General features: G+C 33.2%; 1 protein-coding gene and 1 long non-coding RNA gene across 2 annotated transcripts in view; one reads left to right on the plus strand and one right to left on the minus strand.

Annotated features, from left to right (window-relative positions):
* LOC117691340 (uncharacterized) overlaps nt 1–13,572 on the plus strand; it is a 186,314-nt gene that overhangs the window by 92,332 nt on the left and 80,410 nt on the right. The window lies entirely within an intron of this gene.
* On the minus strand, nt 5,574–8,067 carry LOC136274651 (golgin subfamily A member 6-like protein 22). The gene is made up of 3 exons (XM_066082021.1): nt 6,880–8,067; nt 5,971–6,796; nt 5,574–5,584 (listed from the first exon to the last, which is right to left on the minus strand). The coding sequence occupies exons 1-3, from the start codon at nt 8,065–8,067 to the stop codon at nt 5,574–5,576; spliced, it is 2,025 nt and encodes a 674-aa protein (XP_065938093.1).

Genomic DNA, 13,572 nt, shown 5'->3' on the forward strand with positions numbered 1-13,572 from the left:
CTAGTCTACTTAGATATTCTGTGTAAAAGTAAATACAAATAATTATTTAGTTAGGTAGGGAGAAGTGAACATAGCATTTATTTGTATATAAGAGCATGTACGTATGATTTTTATTTAGAACAGTTTGATGTCGCTAGGATACATATTTTCAGATCCTTGATTTGATTGGTTAATTTAGATATTGAATCTCGAATTTCGAATCTCGAATCTCGTATTTCGAATCTCGTATTTCGAATCTCGAATCTCGAATGATCCTTCTCGGCTTTCGTAGCCTTGATACTGAAGTATGTTCTCTATTCACATTTTCATTCCAATGCAGAGTTCCAAAGAAAGCACGCACTTTATACTGTTCACTTCCAAATGCTATTCTTTTGTCTTGATAGACATTCAAAGTGTTACTAAAACTTTCCACAAAGTATGTATCTCTCCCTAAATTGAAATGATCTGGAATCTTATAAATTGCGGAATTTACTATTATAATAACACTTTTGAGTAATTTAATTGCCACAGGATTTTCAAGTATAGCTTTTGATGGTTCATAATTTGGATCTTGTTTACATCTTGAGCTAGAGTGGCATCGCTTGTGGTCATTTTGGTAATGGTCAACTATGTTGTCCAACAAAGTTCTCAAAGTTGTAGAATTGCCCTCACAACGCTTGGCTGCCCAGTAAAAATGTGTCGCAATAGATTCCACTTTATCGACAAGTTCTTCGGACCAGGTTTTTCCTTCTTTGTATCTTGGTCCACTTGAAATATTAGTCAAGGCCTTTTTTATACTTTTGATGCCATGCCAAAGATCATTTTGATTACATGTAAAGCCATGTTCCCGTTTGTTTTTTCAAACCCTGCATAACAAACGGGAGAAACAGACAAATGTGGTGGCCTTCTGAAGCAGCATTGCCTGACAGAAGAAATACCTCGTTCCGTAAGGAAAAGTATAAGTTTTTCTGGACAATGCTTTTCCATAGAGGAGTTTTTCTTGATGAAAGATATAGAGAGAGAAAACTAAATGTTCTTCAGTTAGACCCTCGGTTTACCAATGTTGCAAGCCATCGTAGGGACATTCTACCAGAATGTGTTGTCAACTTGGTGCGAGTTTGGTTTCCCAACCCCAAAAATATCTATCCCATACATGGGACACCGTTGGCAGTGACTGTTATTTTTTTGTTAAATTAAAAACAATATAATTATATACATTATTTTATTTAAATCGGAAAATTTTGTTCAAAATTTCTTTATATTGGAATTTGTTTTTGTGAAAATTACATCTGCACTGGACTCTTATCTGGTCACTGAAAGGTCGTGTAAACTGTGCTAAGAGCAGTGGTCAGGAGATAACAGCCGGACTCGGCAGGATGCACATTCACGCTTACATGCAGTGTATGTGTTCTTTATTTATCAAATAAATGGATTTATTGGACTTAACTCTTTCTCTCTTTGCTGAGGTAGGATGATTAAGACAATATCTTATTAGCAACCATTTTGAATGCGTCTGTGGAGATTAGAGCTTCCGGTGTAATGTAAACAAACCTCTGCTGTCAATCAAAATGGGCAAATTTGAAAATCAGTGTCACTTCAGAATTTTAATTGATTAATTCTCCCTTATTACATACATTTGATGTAAATTATATGTATTTTCAAATGCAGAACACATAACTTTATATACACAACAACTATCTTAAAGTGGTAATTGGTGATATTTGTATAAATTTGAAAAAATATCCCCTGAAGTGAAGAGTGGCAAGAAAATTGAAATTTCCTCCATTTTCCCGATTGGCTGCTATTTATACCCCAGAACCGGCCTTTAAGTAAATTCGGGTGCAAGTCTGACCAAAAACAATTATAAAACTCCGCGGTATATCCATCCAGTCCTTGCGATTTTCCGTTTTTGAGATTTCGAATGGCTGTTAAACATTCATTTTTCGTGATTATTTCCTCGAGAAAATCAGCCTCGTCTTTGTATAGTGTATTAATATACAGGTTTTGTTTGTCGAAAAAATCGCGCATATATATGTTGTTCACGAATGTTGCAGTCTTGTGATGTGAAGAGATTTTCATAAAACGAGTTTTGGATATTCATTATGTTTTCTATGTTTGTGAATTCTTAACCATGATATATTAATTTAGTGATCATTTTATCTATATAGAAATTTGTTGATCGCTCCCCTTCCACATTACGCCTGGCTTTGGGCCTTATAATCATCCCCCGTATTTTTTTTTTATTTCGTATATTTTTTAGTTCATTTTTAACTTTATCTATGTATTCTTTATTAACCGTCCCCGTGTTTTCATCCCTATACTATGCAGTTAATTGAGTATCCAAATCTTTTTCCTGTTCTTCACTTTCCCTTTCCTTTTACGAAATTCATTTCTGTGGTTACAATCAGCATAGTGTATTGCTATATATATGTCCTCTTATTAGGAGTTCCACAAGGACACGGGTTAAAACGTTAAGTTTGACATCAATGGACATTAACACAATATGTTTGGTACTACAATGCGAAATACTAGGAAAAAAGCGATTTATAAAATTAATCTAGCAAATCCAGTCTTGTTAGACAATAAGTCGTTTTCATTTTAGATATAAGTTTTAATAATTTCAAATGTAAAACGACCTAAAGAGTCTGAAAAATAAATGACAAATCCATAGGTAGAAATTCCTGCATAGATTTAATCAGCAATGACAGTACACATTCTGATTAATACTCTCTCTCTCTCTCTCTCTCTCTCTCCATTAAATTGAATAAATGTATATCAGTTGCTTTGAAGGGTCCCAAGTGCATCTTGAATCATAATTGAACACGTCAACTTTAAAAATACCACAATGTAACAAATGCTTACATGCAACGTATATAAAAATTAACTAAAATTAAGATGCGTCTTCCGATAGTTAAAGTTAAATCCTTCTTCGTGCCATTGGGCGCATGAGGCCAGTGCTTACCCCCCGTTTCCATGGTTCTTATCGGATAAGAGTCATTGATGGGACACCAGTAAATCTCAGGTCAACTCCCTGCATAGGAAGCCAGGTGCCCAATTTCAGCCAGGTGGTATAGTGGACTGAGACAATGTAGTTTGACCACAGCGGGGTTTGAACCAGCCGACATTTCGGGTATTGGTGTAACATCCATGACAACTGTGCTATGTGCGTCTTCCGATTGTCACTCTATATTTTACCAGTCAAACTATATTTTACCAATCAAACTATACATAAACATAAACATTTGAAAAAGTAAAGATAATACGATACATTATATACATTACGCCCCATCAATCGGACGCCGATACCCTTTTAAAGCTTAACGAACAGAATACATTGGGACACCAATAACATATAAGAAAAAGGAAATTAAAGTACAGTCAGGATCTCAGCCTCAGACAGCAGACAGCAAAAAAAACCCAACAAAACAACAACAACAACAACAACACAAACAAAAATCAACAAAACAAAAAAATCCCAAAATTTCGGTTTCCACACCTTTTACAGCGGCACTTTGAAATTATGACGTTATAGTTTAACGTGCACCATGTCAAATTAATAACAAAAAATAATATTAATTTATGTTTGAAATTTGCTTTACCACGCACGCGCACACGCACACACAAAAACACACACAGATATATATATATATATATATATATATATATATATATATATATATATATATATATATATATATATATACACACAAAAACGTCTGAAGATTTTTAACCTAGAAAGCGCTTATGTTTTGCAGTTAGTGTTGCTTTTTTTCTTTTATATATATATATGTATATATATATATATATATATATATATATATATATATATATATATATATATATATATATTTATATATATATATATATATATATATATATATATATATATATATATATATATATATATATATATGTGTGTTAGTTATATATATAAAACTAAAATAAATGAAAACACAAAGTCCGAGTAAAACATAAGCGCTTTCAATTTTCATCTTCAGATGAAAACAAGAAATTATATTGATGCAAGCGAATGGGCCGCAAAAAATATAATTGTTGTATGAATCATTGGTTGTTTACATAAAAACACACCACAAAGAAGAAAATAAGAGTTGGTTGTACTAATTTTTATGGTGAATTTTAATATATTTTCAGCAACTTGTTTTGAAGTTTAACATTTTACTATTATCATTAAGAATGGATTTGAAATTGGTTACTGTAAGCATTTCTAACGGAAATTGCATGATTATTGCCATAGTATGAAGTAATGAAGAACACATTGTTTGTACATTACTCTAATACAAAGTTCAACTCATCATTTTTCTCTTGGAGATTATGTATTTCAAACCATTTTGGTTTTTGTTGTTGCTGCATTGTATTAAATGAAAACTTAATGATATTTTTAATATATGATTTCAAGGGACCTCATAATACAATAAAAATTATTTATTTAAAATTTTCCAATCAATTCAAATTTTCATTTCTGTCATATTCTTGCGTAAATAATTGATATGATGTCATTTCATGATATTTTCTACCACATTTTACATGAAAATATAATAAATACACACGCAAAGTTATCTTATTTGACACGTCACATAGAAATTCAAATATATCATTCATGTAAAATTTAATGACATTCAGGTCTTTAGTATTTCAGGTCTTTAGTATGTCCCGCATACCGATCCTGATGCATTGTTTTGAAAAGAATGAAGAATTTCGAAATTTTCCGAATAGATTATAGTCTCGATAAAAAAAAAACCCTAATACGACAATCTACTAAGTATGACCTACTTTTCATTTACGAGTAAAACAAAAAATATGTGATATTTTCTAAAAGGCATTAAACATATTTCTACAAGCAAATTTACTTTTAATTCATAAAAATAAGCATAGTATTAATTCTATTAAAAAAGAACTATCCCGCAGAAACGCAGTGACAATATTTAAATGTGTATCAAATAACGGACCGCCTTCCGGCGGCCCGTAATGAAAGCGCTTATGTTTTACTCGGACTTTGTGTTTTTATTCATTTAAGTTTTCTATATTTAATCCGAGCACTGTGACTTTTTTCTGGATTTAGCTATATATATATATATATATATATATATATATATATATATATATATATATATATATATATATATATATATATATATATTAAACGGTATTTGTGCGATCCGATCTTAGTAAAATGTTCAGTGTTATGATTATTTAGATAGATCTAATACATCAAGAAATGCTGGTACACTTAGATAATAAAAAAAGTTGAGCACATGCAGGCTAACGCTATAAATTATTTGTTATGAAGTGTTAAAACATGACGCCTTTGAAATACAATGCCATGTATACCAGTTTTGATCAATATGTTACAAGTATTTAAAAAAAATGTCCAGGCGCTTAAAAACATCGGGACAAGTTTTTGAAAAAAAAACCTATGAAATGTACATGCAACTTTATTTACATGTCATTTTGATTTCTAGTCTCTTGTCCGTCATACTATACGAGGATTAGCAGTTTGCATTTTATGTTCTTTTTTTTCATCAAAAAGTACAAAATAAGTAAACGAGAAACAATGATATATTTTTGTTTTATCATCAACCTGATCCTGGGAAGACGAATTTCTCTTTTTATCTCGTGTTTTGTCATACTTATCAAAAATATTATTATACTCGTTTTCTATTTCAGTTTTATTTTCATCGGTCAGATAGTCTTCCCTATTTACTTTTAAAAACAATGAAATAGCATAAGGACCAATGATTATTAACAAAAACTCTAGTATATCTTTGAAACTCGATCCAGTCAACGAGCTTTTGTTCGTGACGAAAGTTTCAATAGTGATAATAAGGTACATAAATACGACTAGCATTTTCAGAAACATAAAGTACACATTTTTTCGTACAAACAAAAGTCTATGGTAAACGTTATCAAAAATTTCTTCGTCTAATTTTTTTACTTTGTTTCGCTTATTTTCATTTTCTTTGCTGTGCTCACTTTCGCTGCCTTTGCTGTTCTCACTTTCTTGTCTGTTCTCACTTTCTTGCCTATTCTCACTTTCTTGTCTGTTCTCCCTTTCGCTTCCATGTCTGTTCTCTCTTTCTTGTCTGTTCTTACTTTCTTGTCTGTTCTCACTTTCGCTTCCTTGACGTCTGTTCTCACTTTCTTGTCTGTTCTCACTTTCGCTTCCTTGACGTCTGTTCTCACTTTCTTGTCTGTTCTCACTTTCTTGTTTGTTCTCACTTTCTTGTTTGTTCTCACTTTCTTGTTTGTTCTCACTTTCTTGTCTGTTCTCACTTTCGATTCCTTGTCTATTCTCACTTTCTTGTCTGTTCTCACTTTCTTGTCTGTTCTCACTTTCGCTTCCTTGTCTGTTCTCACTTTCTTGTCTGTTCTCACTTTCTTGTCTGTTCTCACTTTCGCTTCCTTGTCTGTTCTCACTTTCTTGTTTGTTATCACTTTCGCTTCCTTGACGTCTGTTCTCACTTTCTTGTCTGTTCTCACTTTCTTGTCTATTCTCACTTTCGCTTACGTGTCTGTTCTCACTTTCTTGTCTGTCCTCACTTTCTTGTCTGTTCTCACTTTCTTGTCTGTTCTCACTTTCGCTTCCTTTTCTGTTCTCACTTTCGCTTCCTTGTCTGTTCTCACTTTTTTGTCTGTTTTCACTTTCGCTTCCTTGTCTAATCTCACTTTCTTGTCTGTTCTCACTTTCTTGTCTGTTCTCACTTTCTTGTCTGTTCTCACTTACGCTTCCTTGTCTGTTCTCACTTTCTTGTCTGTTCTCACTTTCGCTTCCTTGTCTGTTCTCACTTTTTTGTCTGTTCTCACTTTCGATTCCTTGTCTGTTCTCACTTTCTTGTCTGTTCTCACTTTCTTGTCTGTTCTCACTTTCTTGTCTGTTCTCACTTTCGCTTCCTTGACGTCTGTTCTCACTTTCTTGTCTGTTCTCACTTTTTTGTTTGTTCTCACTTTCGCTTCCTTGTCTGTTCTCACTTTCTTGTCTGTTCTCACTTTCTTGTCTGTTATCACTTTCGCTTCCTTGTCTGTTCTCACTTTTTTGTCTGTTCTGACTTTCGCTTCCTTGTCTGTTCTCACTTTCTTGTCTGTTCTCACTTTCTTGTCTGTTCTCACTTTCGCTTCCTTGACGTCTGTTCTCACTTTCTTGTCTGTTCTCACTTTTTTGTTTGTTCTCACTTTCGCTTCCTTGTCTGTTCTCAATTTCTTGTCTGTTCTCACTTTCTTGTCTGTTATCACTTTCGCTTCCTTGTCTGTTCTCACTTTTTTGTCTGTTCTGACTTTCGCTTCCTTGTCTGTTCTCACTTTCTTGTCTGTTCTCACTTTCGCTTCCTTGTCTGTTCTCACTTTCGCTTCCTTGTCTGTTTTCACTTTCTTGTCTGTTCTCACTTTCGCTTCCTTGTCTATTCTCACTCTCTTGTCTGTTCTCACTTTCTTGTCTGTTCTCACTTTCGATTCCTTGATTATTCTCACTTTCTTGTCTGTTCTCACTTTCTTGTCTGTTCTCACTTTCGCTTCCTTGTCTGTTCTCACTTTCTTGTCTGTTCTCACTTTCTTGTCTGTTCTCACTTTTTTGTTTGTTCTCACTTTTGCTTCCTTGTCTGTTCTCACTTCCTTGTCTGTTCTCACTTTCTTGTCTGTTCTCACTTTCTTGTCTGTTCTCACTTTCGCTTCCTTGTCTGTTCTCACTTTTTTGTCTGTTCTCACTTTCGCTTCCTTGTCTGTTCTCACTTTCTTGTCTGTTCTCACTTTTTTGTTTGTTCTCACTTTCGCTTCCTTGTCTATTCTCACTTTCTTGTCTGTTCTCACTTTCTTGTCTGTTATCACTTTCGCTTCCTTGTCTGTTCTCACTTTTTTGTCTGTTCTGACTTTCGCTTCCTTGTCTGTTCTCACTTTCTTGTCTGTTCTGACTTTCGCTTCCTTGTCTGTTCTCACTTTCGCTTCCTTGTTTGTTTTCACTTTCTTGTCTGTTCTCACTTTCGCTTCCTTGTCTATTCTCACTCTCTTGTCTGTTCTCACTTTCTTGTCTGTTCTCACTTTCGATTCCTTGTCTATTCTCACTTTCTTGTCTGTTCTCATTCTTGTCTGTTCTCACTTTCTTCTCTGTTCTCACTTTTTTGTTTGTTCTCACTTTCGCTTCCTTGTCTGTTCTCACTTCCTTGTCTGTTCTCACTTTCTTGCCTGTTCTCACTTTCTTGTCTGTTCTCACTTACGCTTCCTTGTCTGTTCTGACTTTCGCTTCCTTGTCTGTTCTCACTTTCTTGTCTGTTCTCACTTTCTTGTCTGTTCTCACTTTCGCTTCCTTGTCTATTCTCCCTTTCGATTCCTTGTCTGTTCTCACTTTCTTGTCTGTTCTCACTTTCTTGTCTGTTCTCACTTTCGCTTCCTTGTCTGTTCTCACTTTCTTTTCTGTTCTCACTTTCGCGTCCTTGTCTGTTCTCGCTTTTGCTTTTTTGGCTATGGCCACAAGCATGAGCTGTTTTAATTTTTTTCCCCTGACAAATTATTAAATATTTTAAAATTTCGGTGTTCATATTTATAATCTCATGAAAGTATTTTACAAAATACGCTACTGTAGTTACAATCAGCATAGTGTAACGCAAAATATGTGCTCTTATTGGGAGTGCCACAAAAACAAAGTACGTAAATGACCGAAATAAAAATGTGAAGGTTGATATTATTGGGCGTAAAAATAACCAGTATGTTACTGGAATGCGAAATACGTGCAAAACCCAACAAATACGCCAACATTTAGAAAACGCCGTTTTGTTGGGTTTTTTTTTTCTGTATCAGCTCCTTCACTTTGCATATCAGAATTGATACTATTATTTGTTCTTAGTGGACCTTCCTGTATTTTTTGATAACCATTCTTTCTTCTATTGTTACTTTTAGAATTACGAAATGGACAATAACAGTATGCAATATGTGTACAGAACGTGAATGGAATAATAGGCAAAAGACAATATATTAAACTTAATATAAACGTAGAAAACAGTACAACACACCCACAACACTTGTTACAACGGTGCTTATCTTTACAACAATTACAGGCACAACAGTCACAACAGTCATCTTTACAACAGTTATAGCAGTTACATTCCAACTTATCAAGATTACAGCATCCCGTACATAAGATATTGCACAATTGGTAGTACCGATATGCAAATCTATCACTTACACTTTTGCTCTTCCTTATTACTCCCTCATCCTCGTCGATTTCCGGAAAACAACAACATGTCTTGAAATGTTTTGTCAAAAATATCTTGTATGAAATATATCCTAAAATGATGTAGATAAAAGGTAAAACTGTTGCGTAAACAATGTCTAAAGTATAATTACAAACATCTTGATTTTTTGCTGTTTTACAAAAACATTCAAACATTGGTTCACTGGGTCGGACAACTTTCAAATAGTTGTTATACATATGACCTAACAAATTTTTTCTCCCTATTGTTCTATACAATCCAAAAGGTAATAAAATGAAAAACCACAAAAGACAGAGCAACCGCAAAACAGGTTGAATATCAATTTGACAGGATTTAAATGTACATTGAGGTCCAAGATATTTACATGTAAATTTTCCATACAATGTTTTAACAACAAATCGCTTGATACCGTAGGGCCTGTCTTGTTCAGTATAAAACCATTTTTGGTTAATTAACTGAACATAGGTCTATATCAATTTCATTTTTCTCGGAATCATTTTTAGAAGAATCGGAATCGAAATCCGCCTTTAAATCTAACAGCGCAAAGATCCATACAAACTGTAGAGAAAGAAAAAAAACAGAAGAAAGGAGTCACAAGAGGCAGATGATCTTTTTCAATTGAGTAATTTATAAAACCACCTTCGGAAGATATCATAGAACATTTTAAGTCATACCCAACCCAAATTGTTGCAATCATGTATAGAAATTCACGTCCGTGACTACTATTAAAGTCTCTGTTACACAGAGAATAATTTGTACTATGAGATTTGGTTTTGAACAAAGCGAAGGACTAAATATAGCGGCGAGGAAAACGCTTTACAGCAAAATTAGTATATATTTTTGAAAATATAACCTAAGATTCAACTTTGAAAAGAGAAATTAAATGACGTACATGTTTCTGAAAATTAAACTCATGGTTTCAACTTTGAAAGGACGATCATTTTTATACGAAAGCCGATACGAGGCTTAATTTTAATAGAAAAAAGGCAAAAATAATTATTGAAAGCTGACATGAATTCATTGATACGCATTATGTCCCTTTTGTCTCCGACTACCGCCATACTTGGACGAAAAGACGTGTACAGACGCGTTTTTATCAAAAATGATATGACAAACACTGCACTGGCAGGGAATATCCAATGAACGACGAAACAAGACAGACTGAAATCCGACACAAATTCTTCAAACATCTTTGACAATTATACACCGTTATTCTGGGGTTGATATAACATCGCACATGCGCAGCCCACATATTGTGGCAGATCGAGCAATATCAGAGGTGGTATGGATTTCAGAGAGTAGCGGTTTTTTTTTTTTGGAAACCGATGGAAACGATGTAAAGCTGTTACTTTCTTGGATTTACTATCATTTAGCTACTGTGTTGGATGTAGTGCCGCTGGGGTTTTGAAAAAGATGCAGACGTTTTGAACGACACACGTGTTCGATATGCATGCGAAGTAAGGCAGAACTATCTGTGCAAAATAATACGGGTACCTTGGAAACTCTTTCAAAGAATATAAAGATTTTGTGTTTTATTGATTGTTGTTTCCTTTATTCTTTATTACAAACATGTTACTACAATGTGTAGTTCATGCATTTATAATCTGTCCCATGTCATTGCTTCCATCACTTTTTGATGATTTTTAATAAAAAAAAAAACATACTTGTAAAAGATATACAGTTGAAATTGATGAGAGGGAAAATATTCAAGATATCTGCATTGACAACTTATCATTTTTCACTCATAAAAGTTCACAGGAACGAAAACAATTTCTTACGGAGATTTATAAGGGACAGTTTACATCTTTTCTCCATTCGGAACTCATTCGGAATACCCACTATTTTTCAACGCTATCATCCAGGCTTAATATAGCATTAAATGATTTATTTTTGACGTCGTCGTGTCAATAACTGCCGTCAGGTGAGCAGACAAATTGAATAACGCGCGTTAGCGCGTTATGATAATTTGTCTGTTCACCTGACGGCAGTTATTGACACGACGACGTCAACAATAAATCATTTAATGCTTATATTTACATTCCCTTACTGACGAAATCAATTGTTTACTTAAATAAATCGATATTAAGTGCAGATCACGGAGGGAGTGAATAAGTAACAGCAAGAACAGCTGTTTTGTAAAACCGGTTTAAACTGGTTTTCACATAGACTGTTGAGATGAGATGAAATGAAAATATAATCCATGATAAATAACTCTTGAAATGTTGCTTTTTACAATAAAGTCAACTTTTTTGTCGAATAATTATAAAATATGGTGTTTTGACAACATTCATGAAATACATTTTTTAACCGATAACATAGAAATCACTGTTTGAGAACTACTTATGTAAATTACTCGTAAATTCATACGCAGTGAATTGGTGTTGCATTCAGAGGCATTTAACGATCACGGAATTTAATGGAAAAACACAGTAGAATGTAGATATTTATGGTTGATGGAATGCAAAATCCCCGTAGACTTTCTTTTTTTTGGATGAGTTTTGAAACCTGAAACGGTAGAGGGGGCGTTTCAAAACAGATAACAGATAATCTGGACAGTTTTCATATTAGTGGATGAACATAGTTTGAGCACAAAGGTATTTATTATTATCGAAATATTAAGCAAAAAGTAGAAGTCCGTGCTACATGTACCTGAATGCTTCGATCGGAAAGCAGCCGACCGTAACTTTCTCAACCGGTATGTATACCCGAGTGGCAATAGAGAAGCGATCAAAACTAATATGGCGACCAAATGCTTTTATGAATTTATGTCAGCTTTAAAGAGGTTCACCCCTCTCTTTTTGAGTTACTACATGTATTTTATGTCACCGCTCATCTAAAAATTTTGCATGATATATTGATTCTATTTGTATATTTATTTTTTTCAATGCCAAATAAACTATTTTAAGGAAAATTACTTTAAAAAATCATACATGTATACAAGTTAGGCAAATGCTGTATTAGGTATACATAAAGGGGATAGGAATCACTTTTCAGAATATTATCGTCTAGTTTACACAATTCTTCCAAAGAAAGTCGAGAAGATGGTACACCACCTATTTCCCAGTTAAATGTAAATGTGTATTTTTAGGGTATTAGCACGTTATAATTACATTACTGTTTCTTATAACAAAATAATAATTTTTTTATAACAGTATATTAACTCATAATAAAAACGAAAATGAACTCAAGTCGTTATAATGAGGCATTTACTCGTAATAACAAGAAAATTAACTTGTTATATCGAGATTCTGACTCGTTTTAACGATATACTTACTCATAATAAGGAGTTAAATTATTATAACTGTTGATAATTGATCTTATTCGGCTTTCCTATGTTTTGTATCAGCTCTTTTCATAAATAATGCTACATGTACTTGCATTTCCTGTACTTAAGAATAATCTTTCTTTTTACATGGATTAAAAATAGTTGCAACATTCGGACACCCTATTGCACTGGGAATATGTAGAATTATACATACTTTATAAGTAGGTTTATTGTGAGCTGTTGAATGTATATACAATTTTAAAAGTACAATTTACTGCAGACATGATGATATTGCACTTTTACAATTACTCTCAAACTTAGAATAATATACACAGTTACAAAACAAATTAAGTATGCATTCAATTTTTCTCAAAATGCAGGGTTTGAAATGTAAACATCAAGTAACAAGCAGAGAAAAATCTTTTTCTTTGCATGTAGGCATAAAAGACTGTAGATAACGATATAATTTTGTTAAATACTTATTAGAATTAGAGTTACATTTACGTTTGCAGGTATAGTTACGGAACATCTGATGCACACAAAAAAAGAGAAAAAAAGAGAGACCCCCGCCTACAATTTAAAAAAAAAACCCTCCCAGATTAAAAAAAATATAATTATTACAATTATATAAATGATTTTGACTATTTTAATGCTGCGTTATCTTACAATTGATTTCAAGAAAATTTCGTAACAAAGATATGATTATCTCGAAATTATGAGATCTTAATTCGTTCATTTTTATAAATAAGATTCTAGATATTTAGCAATTCACCGCTTTATTTCTCTTAAATTTGATTTTCGCAATGCAATAAATAATTAAAAAAAAAAATCCATCCAAAAAACTGATGTAGCAAAATCTATACTATAATAATTAGAATATATCTTATTTGCGTATAAATCTACAAACTATTTCGCTATTTGCATGGAGGACCATGATTCATGAGTTCGAATACGCTTCAAGAAGGAAAAACGGTTCTATGATTTTCCTTGAAAAGACATATTCCCATGGTAAAGGTTTCTCATCATAGCAAGACATGTGTTTGTGGAAGCAGAATAGATACAAAACTCGTAGACTTTGATGATGAGGAATTCCGAGAAGCCAAAAAGGTTACA

This window comes from Magallana gigas, chromosome 4 (assembly GCF_963853765.1).
Source record: "Magallana gigas chromosome 4, xbMagGiga1.1, whole genome shotgun sequence".
Taxonomy (NCBI): Eukaryota; Metazoa; Mollusca; class Bivalvia; order Ostreida; family Ostreidae; genus Magallana; species Magallana gigas.